The 13,503-nt window shown below is 44.6% G+C and overlaps 2 protein-coding genes across 3 annotated transcripts in view; both read right to left on the bottom strand.

Annotated features, from left to right (window-relative positions):
* Positions 1–13,503, bottom strand: part of LOC144828362 (uncharacterized) — a 310,790-nt gene that overhangs the window by 90,627 nt on the left and 206,660 nt on the right. The gene's annotated exons all lie outside the window — the stretch shown is intronic.
* The window catches only part of LOC144828360 (uncharacterized), a 219,395-nt gene continuing 206,660 nt past the window's right edge, over positions 769–13,503 (bottom strand). For both annotated transcript variants that reach the window (XM_078686473.1, XM_078686474.1), the window contains exon 2: positions 769–5,462. In XM_078686473.1, the coding sequence (XP_078542599.1) occupies positions 3,141–4,520 (1,380 nt within the window). In that variant the 5' untranslated portion in view covers positions 4,521–5,462 and the 3' untranslated portion in view covers positions 769–3,140. The remainder of the gene's footprint in view (positions 5,463–13,503) is intronic.

Here is a 13,503-nt window from a genome sequence, read left to right as displayed (position 1 = left end):
GACAGGAAACAAGCTTCCGAGGACCGGTTTCTGGCATTACAGCCGTCTTCAGCCCAGCTTGCTTGAATCCAGTGGCAAAGTGAGCAAGGGACTCACGTCTGAGCATACCCTGCCACACTTATGGTGGCCAAAAGCGGTGCAAAAGGGGGTGGTAATGGACGGAGCATCTGAACCAATCAAACACTCACACCCAGTCAAAAGATCTGGGTTTAATCCATCACCGTTCTTTAGCCCACTCTGCCACCCTAGTTCAGACATGGCTATATGCAAATCAGTCGGACCCTGTGCCTCATGGGAACAGTCCAGCCCTAACTGCCAAGCCATGCCTTCCCTGGACCGGAAACAAGCTTCCGAGGACCGGTTTCTGGCATTACAGCCGTCTTCAGCCTGGCTTGCTTGAATCCAGTGGCAAAGTGAGCAAGGGACTCACGTCGGAGCATACCCTGCCACACTTATGGTGGACAAAAGCGGTACAAAAGGGGGTGGTAATGGACGGAGCATCTGAGCCAATCAAACACTCACACCCAGTCAAAAGATCTGGGTTTAATCCATCACCGTTCTTTAGCTGAGAATAAAGCTGGTCAGTCTAAACAAAAGAGGAACACCTAATGTGACTACAAATTGCCCTTCAAAGTGGAAGAAACAGAGAAACGAGAGGCACTCCAGAACACAACACACTCAGCCCTCTCAGGAATCGCAGTAACAGGACACATCCTTACGCTCTCTCACTCGTACTTGTCAACAATAAGATAAACAAGAGACATGAAGGAAGTTTATAATATTTATTTGAGCTGCTGTGCTCTAAGATGCAGTATCTGTGCCACAATTAGACAACAAATTCTTACCAAAAATATAATTAGCATGGTAAACAAACCATATACTATCAAAAGGCCCGTCATGTTATAAGACAGTTTAGCCTACCCCCCAACCCCCTTTCTACTGAAACTAAATGATTATATAATATAGATCTCTGGGATTAGTGGCGGACCCTGTACATTAGAATACCTAGGTGGATGTTCTAAATCTCAGCTGGTGAAGCACTCTTGCTTCAGGACCTTCGCTTAGTATATTTTTTTCAGAACCCCTGTCCTCAGTTATGACAGGATATGTGTGCTCACAAACAGCAGCTGCATTCTCTTGTTATGTCTAAGTGCTAGTGACTGGCCAGAGAGAACAACAAGGCGCATTGTTGTTTGACCTGGTCTAGTGTATTCAAACTAAATCCCTGAAAAGAATAAAATACGGAAACGCGTACAGGTTCTGTATGAAAATACAATGTGGCAAAAAGGCAAGCGTGTTATGTAGTAACATGTGCAAGAGAATAGCAGCCTACAACGTACACAGTTAGGCTAATATAGGGAAAGCGGCAATGGGCCGAGCAAGAAAGACCCGACAGTGGCTTCACCTTGCAAGCTCGCGTTCTGAGCTCACACCCCCTCCGTCATCCTGCCGGAAGATCAAATCTCTCCCCCATGGCAGGTCCTTAGTTCCCCTTCTTGAGAGTTGTTCTCGCCTCTCTCCAGGAGGGCAGCAGGCTGTCTTAAGGACAGAAGTTGTGTGCAACCAAAGACGGTTACAGGAATGTTTAGGGCAACAAAGTGTCAACTTTCTAAAAATTTATAATATAGCTACATTAAACTCAACTTGCGCATTAAGTTAGATATATTGCAATGATTCTTTTGATACCTTAAAGTTTTAACTTTATTAGTCCCATTTGGAAGATAGCAATACTGAGTTGTCAGTGTGTAACTCCATAATAACCAATGGGGCTACTAGTCTTAATACAGTGAAAACGACAATGTAGGGTTTTTGTTGTCAGGACATGTAAAACATAACTGATATCCTTTTCTTTAATATAATACACCCTTCCTTTGAGGCTCATTAGACCTACCTTAGGTGTGACTTACAAATATTAAAAAGGAAGGTTTTGGTCTTGCCACAGGTTGAAATGGCACAGTAGAGTTAGCAATTTTAAAGCTGCTCTGCCAGCCTGCATTGGCAGTGTGAGAGAGATGTTAAACATTGTCACACTCATGGTGGCACAATAAGTGTTGCAGTCCATGAGGAACACTTAACGTGTAGACCTCGGGTACATCGGGTGTCATACATTATGGACCAATGTATTAGTAAACGTTTGCCTATTGTAGATAAGCCAATTAAACATACACTTTCAAGGGGCAGCGTACATGCACCGAGGCCTGGAATGCAGGGTCCACAGGCACTCCTGAGACATTACACAGCACTAAATCCAGCAATAGCAGGGCAAAACGTATCCTTGGGAGCCTGCAAAAAGACTCTCTCTCATACTTAACTATATAATTAAACATTGCTTTTGTTCTTTTACTACAAATAACCAAAGAGTATAGCAATTCACCTACTCATGAAAGAAAAAAAGTCTTTAAATAAAAAAACAATGATAATAAACAGCATATTAGAAGTTATGGCTCTTCATACGCCATGAAGTTTTCTCATGAGAATTAGTCACATCGTCACATTGCACTGAGGCTATAACATTGAATTTTGTCACGTGAAGAAATGTTTGAATCTTGCTTTGTTGCTGCAAATAACATGTTATTGCTCATTTTTTTTCCACAGGTGTGTGTCTACATGCGTGCATATCAATTCATGATTCAAGTAGTATTTTTAAAAAAGGACAAACGGTTGTCATGGAGAGGGAAAAATAGAAAGCGAATGAATGGGGTAAAACGGACTTTAAAAAAGCTCTGGATCCGACACCATGGTGAAGATGATCTTTACCTTTATATGTTCAACAAAGCCACACAAAATTATATTTACCAGTCACGTATCCCTGTGCAGGGCAAGATGGCAAAGTTTATAATATGAAGAAATTGTCAAATGATAGAATACGTAAGGTGAAAGAGAAGACTTCTTGCATTTGTCTTCTGGATTAGCTTTTGTATTCATTCTATCTCCCAAAATGCTGATATATTTCAAGTCCCCTTGCTTCACTAGTTTTCCACATTCTAGGCAATGAGTTTTCTACAATGAACGGATTCCCTGATTATTTCACAATATCTGCATTCTTGTGACTTTGTTTCATGTTTGCCACAGGGAATTGCCTTTATCGAGATATGCGAGTGATGCTTATCCTAGATTCAGAACAATAAAAAGGTTTCTTATCAGTATGGATTCTCTGACAGTGATTTCTTATCAGTGAAGCTTTCCTCATTTTCATTGCATGCATATGGTTTCTCACCAGTGAGGGTTATTTGAGGTCTTAAGATCAAACTATGTCTTAGTATAGCTTTCTTCTGAGCGAAGTCTCTCCAACATGCAGTACACAAATGCGGTTTCTCACCAGTGTAGATTATCTGCTGCCTCAAAAGCTTTCCATTCTCAGTAAAGCTTTTCCCGCATTCTGCACACTGATAGGGCTTTTCACCAGTGTGGATTCTCTGATGTTTCAACAAAGTGCTTTTCACAGTAAAACTTTTACTGCATTCTGTACACTGATAGGATTTTTCACCAGTATGGGTTCTCTGATGGGTGACCAGCGTACAATTCTGAGTAAAGCTTTTCCCGCATTCAGTACACTGATAGGGTTTCTCACCAGTGTGGATTCTCCGATGGGTAAACAACGCACCATTCTGAGTAAAGCTTTTGCCGCATTCAGTACACTGATAGGGTTTCTCACCAGTGTGGATTCTCTGATGCATCAACAATTTGCTTTTCTCAGTAAAGCATTTCCTGCATTCTGTACACTGATAGGGTTTCACACTAGTGTGGAATCTTTGATGGGTCAACAATTTGCTTTTCACAGTAAAGCTTTTCTCGCATTCTGTGCAATGATAGGGTTTCTCACCTGTATGGATTCTCTGATGGCTCAACAGCGTACTCTTCTCAGTAAAGGTTTTCCCACATTCGGTACACTGATAGGGTTTCTCACCAGTATGGATTCTCTGATGCTTCAACAGCGCACCATTCTGAGCAAAGCTTTTCCAGCATTCTGAACACTCATAGGGTTTTTCACCAGTATGGATTCTCTGATGGTTCAACAGGGTACTCGTGACACTAAAGCTTTTCCCGCATTCTGTGCACTGATAGGGTTTCTCACCAGTATGGGTTCTCTGATGCTTCAACAAATTGCTTTTCTCAGTAAAGCTTTTCCCACATTCTGTACACAGATATGGTTTCTCACCAATATGGATTCTCTGATGCCTCATCAGCGTACCCTTCTGATTAAAGCTTTTCCCGCATGCTATACACGGATAGGGTTTCTCACCAGTGTGGATTCTTTGATGCATTAACAATTTGCTTTTCATAGTAAAGCTTTTCATGCATTCTGTACAATGATAGGGTTTCTCACCAATATGGATTCCCTGATGATCCAACAGTGTGACATTTTGGGAGAGCATTTTTCCAAATTCTGTGCAGTGGAAGGGTTTCTCTCCAGTATGGACTCTCTGGTGTTTCAACAAACTGTATGTCTTAATGAAGATTTTCCCACATTCCGTACACGGATAGGGTTTCTCGGCAGAATGGCTTGTCTGCTGCATCATCAGTGTGCTGTTCTCACTGAAGCATTTCCTACATTCTGTACAGTGATACAGCTTCTAACCAGAATGGGATGTATACATAAAATAGAGCTTATTTCAGCACTCTGATGTACTGTATACTATTGCAAGTAAAGATTTCCTCACATTCGGTACACTCACCAGTATACATTATCACCAGTGAATCTTTTTCCGCTTTCTGTGCAGTCACACGGAAACAGTAATTTCTTCTCAGCGAAGTGTTTCTCACATTCATTACACTGTATAATGGTTTGCCATGAGAGTGGAGCATTGTTGCTTCACCAGTGTGCCATTCTCAGTGTAGCTATTCCCACATTCTGTACAATTATAGTGCTCATCACCTATATGGGCTCTCTAGTCTCTCAACAGCTTCTTTGGTTCAGTGGAGCTTTTCCCACATTCCGTATACTGGTACAACCTATCCTCAGATGAACTATTTGAGGCCTGTGCAGTGAAGACCCGTCAGTGCAGGTTTATCCACATTCCATATACAGCTAGATTTTCACTCCTGTAAGCATTCTCTGATATTTCAACAGAAATGTTCTGGGTCATGCATTTCTCACACTCCTGACACTGGTATGACCAATCCTCAGTATAGTCAGATTAATTGCTCTAATTTCACATTAGAATTACAATTGTGGGAGTGCTGAGTGAATCAAAGGTTTTCACACTCTGTATACTCAAAAAGAGGATTTCTGTTGTGCATCTTTTAAAACCGTCCATAAAGATGAGCGCTGCATGAACTTTTTCACACACTTGACATTTGTTTCTCCCCTGAATGTATATCGTAGGGTGTGTATCCAGGTCGAACCTCCAGATGAGTGTTTTCTCAGATTCTACACACTGATATGGCTGATTATCTGGTGATGCTTCCAAGGGCTTTTCTGGTGCAGTGTGCTGCAGGTCTCTTTATCAGGTTCTTTGATTCTGTGAATGAGAAACAAATCTCTGTGATGGTGGGAATGAAATCAGGTACCTGCTTTCATCAAAGGGTCTATAAAAACAGAGAAACTGGATGAGGAAAGCGTGATTTTGAAAATGAAAGGCAGAGAAGGAGGGAGGTGGGAGGAGAAAACCAACGGGGTCTCCCCTCAAAATATGTAGGTTTAATGTAACAGTGAGAGCATAAATGTAAAGTACACTTTTTTTTATTGCAAGGGGTGAACTAGTCGATCCAGTTGGTGCCTCCACCAAACTGTTCAGACTGTTAATGTTTTGAAAAAATGTGTGCTCTTTAACATGACACTTAACTGGTTGCCAGCCCAGCTACATCACCAGTACTCCCAAGAGTAACACACTAACTTCTAGGACTAGTAGAGTATATAAACAGTCCCTCCACTGACTCAGACTCCACATACCAGATCCATAAAACCACCTTAGAATCTTATTGACTTTGTGAAGTAAACTTCCATAATGCAAGTAATATTGGATTACTTCTATGATCAAATTAGCAGTATTTCAAATCTAAGGAGCTGTTTCATAACATTGCAGACCTACAATGTCCTGAGGCAAGTTAGTCTTCTCACATTAGGAAGCGATGTGAGGGCGTGTCGTGTCATTTCAAAAATCCATATAGAGATTTTGCAGTAGAATCAACATTGAGCCCTGTGGCACCCCTTGTCGAATGGTATGGGTCCGAGAGGAAAAAGGGGGAGCCGACACCTGAAAAGTCCTCTCAGAGAGGAAGGTGGCAAACCAGTCAAGGGCTGACCCCATGATCCCCACCTCCAGCCGTTGCAACAGAATCTGGTGGGAGACTGTCGAACGAGGCACTGAGGTCTAAAAGAATCAGTGCAGACATACGTCCCTCATCCAATGCAGCCCTCAGATGTTCAGTCACTGCCAGGAGGGCTGATTCTGTGCTGTGGCCAGGGCGAAAGCCATTCTGGGAGATGTCCAGGATGTTGTTATCTTCCAAGTAGCCTATCAGAATGGAGTTGACATGGGACTCAGCAATCTTAGATATCCATGGCAGGGGTGATATGGGACGAAAATTCTCCAGTTTGGTTGTATCCAGAGAAGGCTTTTTTAATAGGTGTGGGGTCACGCTGGCTTGTTTCCAAGTCATCGGGACGACTGCTCTGTGTCAGATTATTGATCTTTCCCTGTCCAGAGGAGCCAGAAGAAAGGTTAAGGAGTTCATAAAATGTTCTGGTTTAAGGGGGTCAGCAGGGGAACCTGATTTCACCTTGCTGTATAGCCCACGCAGCTCGTCCTGCAAGATGAAAGGTAAGGACGCAAGAGTGTAGGTGGTACAGAAGCTAAGCGCTGAGCCCAGGACTGGGAAAGCTGTTGAGAAAGAGTTGTTAATATTCTCCACCTTTTCCACAAAAAAGGAGGCAAAATCCTCACATTGCTCATCTGATGTAATGCGAGGTGTGGGGGTAACCCTCCCTGTTTGAGATGTTTAAGTATACCAAAGATACATTTAGTGGGGTTTTTACGGCCCTTGATCTCGGCTGCTTAGTAGGCTGCCCGCTCTGACTGGATGACCCTGTGGTAAGCTTTGGTGGCTACCTGATAGTGCCCCTTGGCAATAGAGTCATAATAACGTCTCCACACCCGTTCCAACCTTTTGCAGATTTTACGCAAGCTGGCGAACTTGTCGAAGTACCATGGATTGGACTTGGTGTTACGGCACTAAGACCACCTGGCTGGCATAAGTACATCCAGTGGGTGACGGATCCAGTCCGACAGTGCTTTGTCAGCAAAGTCGGGATCATACGGTATATTAAGGACATTAGTAGAGAGAAGGGTGTGAAATTGTTCGATCTTTAGTTTATGCCAAGGGCGCCTATAGGACGAGTGCTGAGCCATCTTTGGAGAGGGCTCTACCCCAGTAAGAACCATAGATATCATGTAGTGTTCTGACCAGCACATTTGGGCTGGGGTATTAACTGTGAGGGATAGGAGATTAGAGAAAACTGGATCCAACAAATGGCCAGCACAATGAGTGGGACCTTGGACCAGTTGAAACAGCTGACATGCCTCAAAGTCAGACAGAAAACTACTTATGTCCAGATCCAAAGGACTATCCAGATGCAAGTTCAGGTCCCCGAGAATGGTGAAATTGGCATATCTCATTACCAACGAACTGACCAGTTCTAGGAGTACAGTTCTAAACTCTTTAGAGGGACCTGTGGGCCGATAGATCAATAGTCCAGACAAGGTAAAGCCTGCACTAAAGGCAATACCGAAGCATGCGCACTCACAGCCAACCATAGCCACTTTGGTGAAGGTGCAGGTATAACAAGATTTAACAAGCATTTACAATGCAATGGTTTCGCCTTTGGAAAAGTTAGAGCTATTGGCATTGTAAATGACAAAATTTGTATTTATGTGTTGGTTTTGAAAACAGATAAATAAATGGCATTGTCATTTACATTGCCATTAGCTTAATCTCTAGCAGTCACTTTGCAGTCACTCTGCACTCCCTAGCACTCCCTAGTCACTCTGCAGTCCCTAGCACTCCCTAGTCACTCTGCACTCCCTAGCACTCTCTCTACTCTGCACTCTCTCTACTCTGCACTCTCTCTACTCTGCACTCTCTCTACTCTGCACTCTCTCTACTCTGCACTCTCTCTACTCTGCACTCTCTCTACTCTGCACTCTCTCTACTCTACCAATAGCACTTTCCCACCTCTCAAAGACCAGCAACCCTACTCTACTAAAAGTCTAACAGAGTAGCAGTCACAATATCACAAGCACTCACAGACAAGCACCACACACTACCAGCAGCGCTAACAACCCTCCGAGAGTAGCAGTCACACCCCTCACAGACTAGCACCACACACTACCAGCAGCGCTTCCTCTGATGTAACTTCCTAGCTTTTACAGACTGACACTCGCATGACTGAACTGCATGAGTAAACATTCAACTCAGAACTTGACATTCGGATCAGCATTTAAGGAAGTGCATTTTTACTACTTTAAATAGGGTTAAGAAAGGCAGATGTACATGCTTTAAACTGTTGCCTAGAACTTTCAACTTCCATTGGGCGAGTTTTCTTAAATGCAATTACCAGGCACCATCTCTCTCCTATGCTGCATCGGTTACTGAGGAGGCTGTCAAATCATTATCTGGGAATGGTTTTGTTATTGTCTACTGCCCACCAGATGGATTGTATAGAATAATCTAAGGCATTGTAGCTTTTTTAAGGGCATGGAATTAACTTTAAAACACTGATAATTGGGATATAGTTGTCACCAAGCAGGAGACAACAAATGAATGAATTATATTTTCAAGATAGCCAGCCTTCAGTTTGCCTAAAAAAAGGTGGCTTCTTTCAATGCACACTGATTAGTAAATCCTGGAACGTGTGAGAATTTACTCTTTGCATTTGTACAGCTGAATATGGAGGCGCACAATCTAAAAGGCAGTAGCTAAAGCACAGGACTTCAAGTATCATTGTTCCTGGGCAACAGCCCTGTGTGGTTTAAATCAGTATTAATCTGTACCCAATAAACTCTGCTGCCACTTGGTGTCGATTTAAGTAGCAATAAATTCCAGCTGGACAACTTATGAATCGAAGGTGCTAAAAATAGGGCCATACGAGCCAAACCCAACCCATGCTGCATTTTTTTAGACTATCCTCACAATATAACTTTGCATACAATTCTAAACAGAGCTCTTTTACATATCGCCATCCTTTAAATCCAACTTTGTTTCAGCCCTCCTGGGTCCATCTGTAATATTCTTGGTCTAGGCAGAGACCCATCACACTTTCCAGGCTCCCAAAATAAAAATGGATTGCATTCATTTTTTTAATACAAGAGCCTTCTTTTGCCTTGCCAAAGCCCTGGTGGCATCTCAAACACCATGATCCGATTAGTAGTTGAGAGCAACGATTGCAATAAAAAAGTGAAATGATATGGAACATCCTGATCAACGAGGCTAGACTGGAGAAAATCTCAGCCATCATTAATGGATAATAAAGATCTCGAACTTATATGAATTGCCATAATCCTAACTTGGAGATGGTCGCTTATACGAAAAATTTGCATTTAGTCTGTTACACTACTCAACTTCAAACATGAATTGGACAATTATATTCTCACTTAAATCAAACTGACCCCTCAACCCCCAAACATAAAATAAGGCACTTTTTTTTATATACATCTCACAAGAACCTTAAGTCAGTTGCTACATCTTTGTTCACTCCGTGAAACATACGGAATAGTACTTCCAATTGTAAATACAGGCACCACTGAAAACCAACCACAGTTAAATGGACCATTAAACATACCCACTCTGGTGTGGATGCCTTTGTAGCACCATACACCACGTTTTATTTTTCACCACTACAGAGCCATTTAATTTTGGTTAGTCCTTCCATATTTCAGGACTACGACACCCACATAGGAACTTGCAGGTGATTATATTGCATGGAGCCAAGCCGCATCAAATGTACATTACACTTTTTATAGGAATCTGAACTCATACTGGTAGTCACTTCTGAAAACTGCATTTTCTCAATCAACTGAAAAGTGTAAATTGGTAATCATTTTCGGGCTATCCGCGGGCGTAGGGACAGCTCAGATATTTCCTTCTCTGCCCGTACTTTTATGTGGCATACGTGGGCTGCATGTATATGTACTCAGAAAAAAATAAAATGGACACCAAGACATTACATTCATTAGTAACTTGCAAGCCGTCCTCGTTAGTTTACATAATCACGCCATGCATGACCACTTTACCAACAACGAGCCAGTGTTGGAAGAGATTTTACACGGCACAAAATTGTAATCCGAGGCAAATATTGTGATGGGTAGCCAGGGATGGGGAATAGTAATTAATTGGAGCAGATTATGTCATTTATTTAGGTAAAAGTAAACGAGTTACATGGAGAGTTTATGTCGTACGTATGGCTAAAGTGGAGGAGAAAAGTATCATCTCTCCAAATGTACATACACACAACTCAGCTAAACTCAATTGAGGGTAGGTCCTTCAACTATAGAATAGAAATTCACCCTCAAATTGTCATTCAGTGTGGCCTGTAGACACCATTTGCACCACACACCCAAAAAAGGCAGAGAACTCCAGTCGACACAACAAAAAAAAACAGTCAGGGCGCTAGGTCGAGACTCAAGGGTCCAGCTCTGGCTGTTCTAAAGCTGCCCCGGGAACCCAGATGTGGAATCCAGACTGGGTGTAGGGTCCAGCAGTGCGACTCTCCAGGAATCCAGTTGTGTGGCACTGAGATTAGGTTAAGTAATCCAGCCCAGGGAAGTTTTTGAGGGTCCGGGGCTCCGACTCAGGGAGGTGTGTCAGACCTCGGCCCCAGGGGGGCACCAGCAGTGCAGGGGCTGCAGCCGGCCGAGCGTGTGGTGAGCGCCGTGACTAAAGGCAGGCCCAGGCGGTGGGGGAAGGGAGCCTCCGCGAGGAGAGCCGTGCTCCGTGGGTGGTGAGATCGTCTTCCGCTGATCCTTACCTGATCGCTGCTGCCCTCCTCCTTGCTGCCGGTACGGATTTGCGGTGGGGGCGGGCACCACAATGTGCCCCGCGCCCCCTCCGCTCCACCCTCGTCAGGCTCCTCTCCGGTCTCCCTCCAGGCATGGGAGACCGGCAACACCGGCAAAGGCTTCCCCCAGGCAGGGGGAAGCGGCAAACAGCAAGGCTTCCCTTTCCCTCCCCCGGGCTGCGGGTGCGGGACTTCCGGCCGGCCGCGAAGGGATTGGGCGGCCGGCCAGGTACTTCCGGGTCACCGCGGGCAGCGCGGCGGCCCTCGCTAGGCAAGCAGGCGGGCAGAAATCGCGAGGTGGGCACTCGCTGGGGGCGTGAGAGGACACGGACGGCGGGAGGGGGCGGGAGGGGGCGGGAGAGGACACGAACGGCGGGAGGGGGGCGGGAGAGGACATGGACGGCGGGAGGGGGCGGGAGAGGACACGGACGGCGGGAAACGTGCACAGGACAGCAAGGGGGGCGGAAAGGCACACGGAGGGGGCGGGAATGGACAGCGCATCTGAATTCACTTTCAGTGAAAGGGGAGGGAACGGAAAAAACGTAACTCCGCCCTGGGAAAAAATCTCCGGAACGCCCCCGAATCTGGTCCAGCCTTGATGGACAGATCCGGCACTCAATGGCTAGCCTCCATTTATGGAGCTAACCAATGAGAGCCGGGGGACGTTCCAGGAGTCCTTATTGACGACATAGGATTTCACCTGCGCTGAAGAGCTGCGCAGAGCGCAGCCTTCGGCAGGCGAAACCCAAAAATGACTGCAATACCACCCCCCAAGAGTCTCTGTTAAGAGTCATGATATTAAAGCCGTGGGGGAGTGCCAGACCGGGCTCAGCCACGGTGTCGGCTGATAGCCAGGTTTCCGTTAAAAAAAGAGCACGAGGAGCTTCATCCTGCCACAGCACATAGACGTTAAAAATGTTTTCACTAGAGGGCGGCAGTTCAAGCTACAAATCTTAATATTGTGCCCAACCCAGGGGGATTCCATACATTACAGGGAAATGGCCCCAGAATCAAAACAGCAATGTAAACAGAAACAAGCATTTACAATGCAATGGTTTCGCCTTTGGAAAAGTTAGAGCAGCGCAGCTATGCAGTTTAAATTCCCTTTATTGGTATGTCCGTGTGCTACATACAGCACCTGGTTACACTAGTGTGCTAGGTCCTTTAACGGTAAAATACACTCAATCTAATCACCCTACAAATGGGGTGCCAAATAGCACAGCTGAACGCCTTGCGCCAATATACTGTGTGATTCTTGACAAAAAAAATCACATAATCTCCCTGGGCCTAAAAAACATGCCTCCTCCCCTCTATTATATAATCCAAGGGCTCCAACTGCCGTGGCCAAGTTTGTGCTTCTTAAAACTGCACAAAAGTGCCTTTAGCGTTCAGAGAGGGGCAGTGCGCAGGGGCAGTGGGCAGATTGTAGGCCTCATGCGTGGGCAGTGTGCGGGGAGTGGGGAGTTTTAAGGGTCACTCATAGGAAGTGTTTAGGGGCAGTAAGGCGTTTTTAGGGTCGGCTCAGGGTGGCAGCTAGCTACAGTAAGGTGTTATTAGGGCCCAGGGATGGATAGGGTATGGCTTACCAATGTGTATTTTAGTGTAATTAAACCACAATCATTAAATAACATTTTATGAAGCAGCCGGGCTCGTAGTAGTAAACACCACATAGAATCACACCGTCCGTAGTGCAAACCTACAACGAAGCGCCAAGAGGCGCTGGGACACGCGCTGGGCGCATTGAGGACTCCTGGTCGCTGAATACCATTCCTAGATTAGCGTAATCTAGCGCCTAGACGCCCAATCCGTCTGGATTGTGTCATTGTAAGGATCTCATTACATAATCCAGAGCACCTCACCGAGTACAACCAACAATATAAAGTGCAGGGGGTGCAGGAGTACCAGGGAAACGATTGATCACATGGTATGCCTTTGCCCTGCACTTCTTAACGATCGAATGATTCTGCTTCGGGACGAACGGAAGAAACTTGAGGTCCGCTCCTGCCGACCAGGCACCTATACCTCTATGAAACCAGACAATCCAATGCTGGACATACAGTTCACTTTTTTTTTCCGAAAGGGCAGTAAAAAAAGCTTACAATCTGTGCGAGCTAGTGAGTCGACGATTGTTAATTTGCACTGGGCAGCACGCCCAATGTAAGCAAAGACACAAACTCAGTTAATATTCTTCTTTATTGTCCCACATGTGTAAATGTTTTAGCAATTGACTGATATACGTTTTTATTGTTGTATGTCCATAATTGTAGATAGTTGTATTAAACAAAGTAATATAGGTGCTTTTATACATGATCATAAAGATAAAGGCAGCAAAGTTAAAATAATACAATTACCTAGGATCACACAATTTGGGCAAGTGGTGAAGCCGATATTTGTTCCAGGTCTTCTGATTTCACATTGAGCATTCCAGTTTCACTCCAATTCAATAACCAAGTTTGACTTATTTTAACACTTGTATCTCTCAAGTTCGCGATAGCAAGCAGTTATGC

The sequence above is a fragment of the Lissotriton helveticus genome, chromosome 4_1 (assembly GCF_964261635.1).
Source record: "Lissotriton helveticus chromosome 4_1, aLisHel1.1, whole genome shotgun sequence".
In the NCBI taxonomy this organism is placed as follows: domain Eukaryota; kingdom Metazoa; phylum Chordata; class Amphibia; order Caudata; family Salamandridae; genus Lissotriton; species Lissotriton helveticus.
This window is presented reverse-complemented; position numbering and strand designations above follow the sequence as displayed.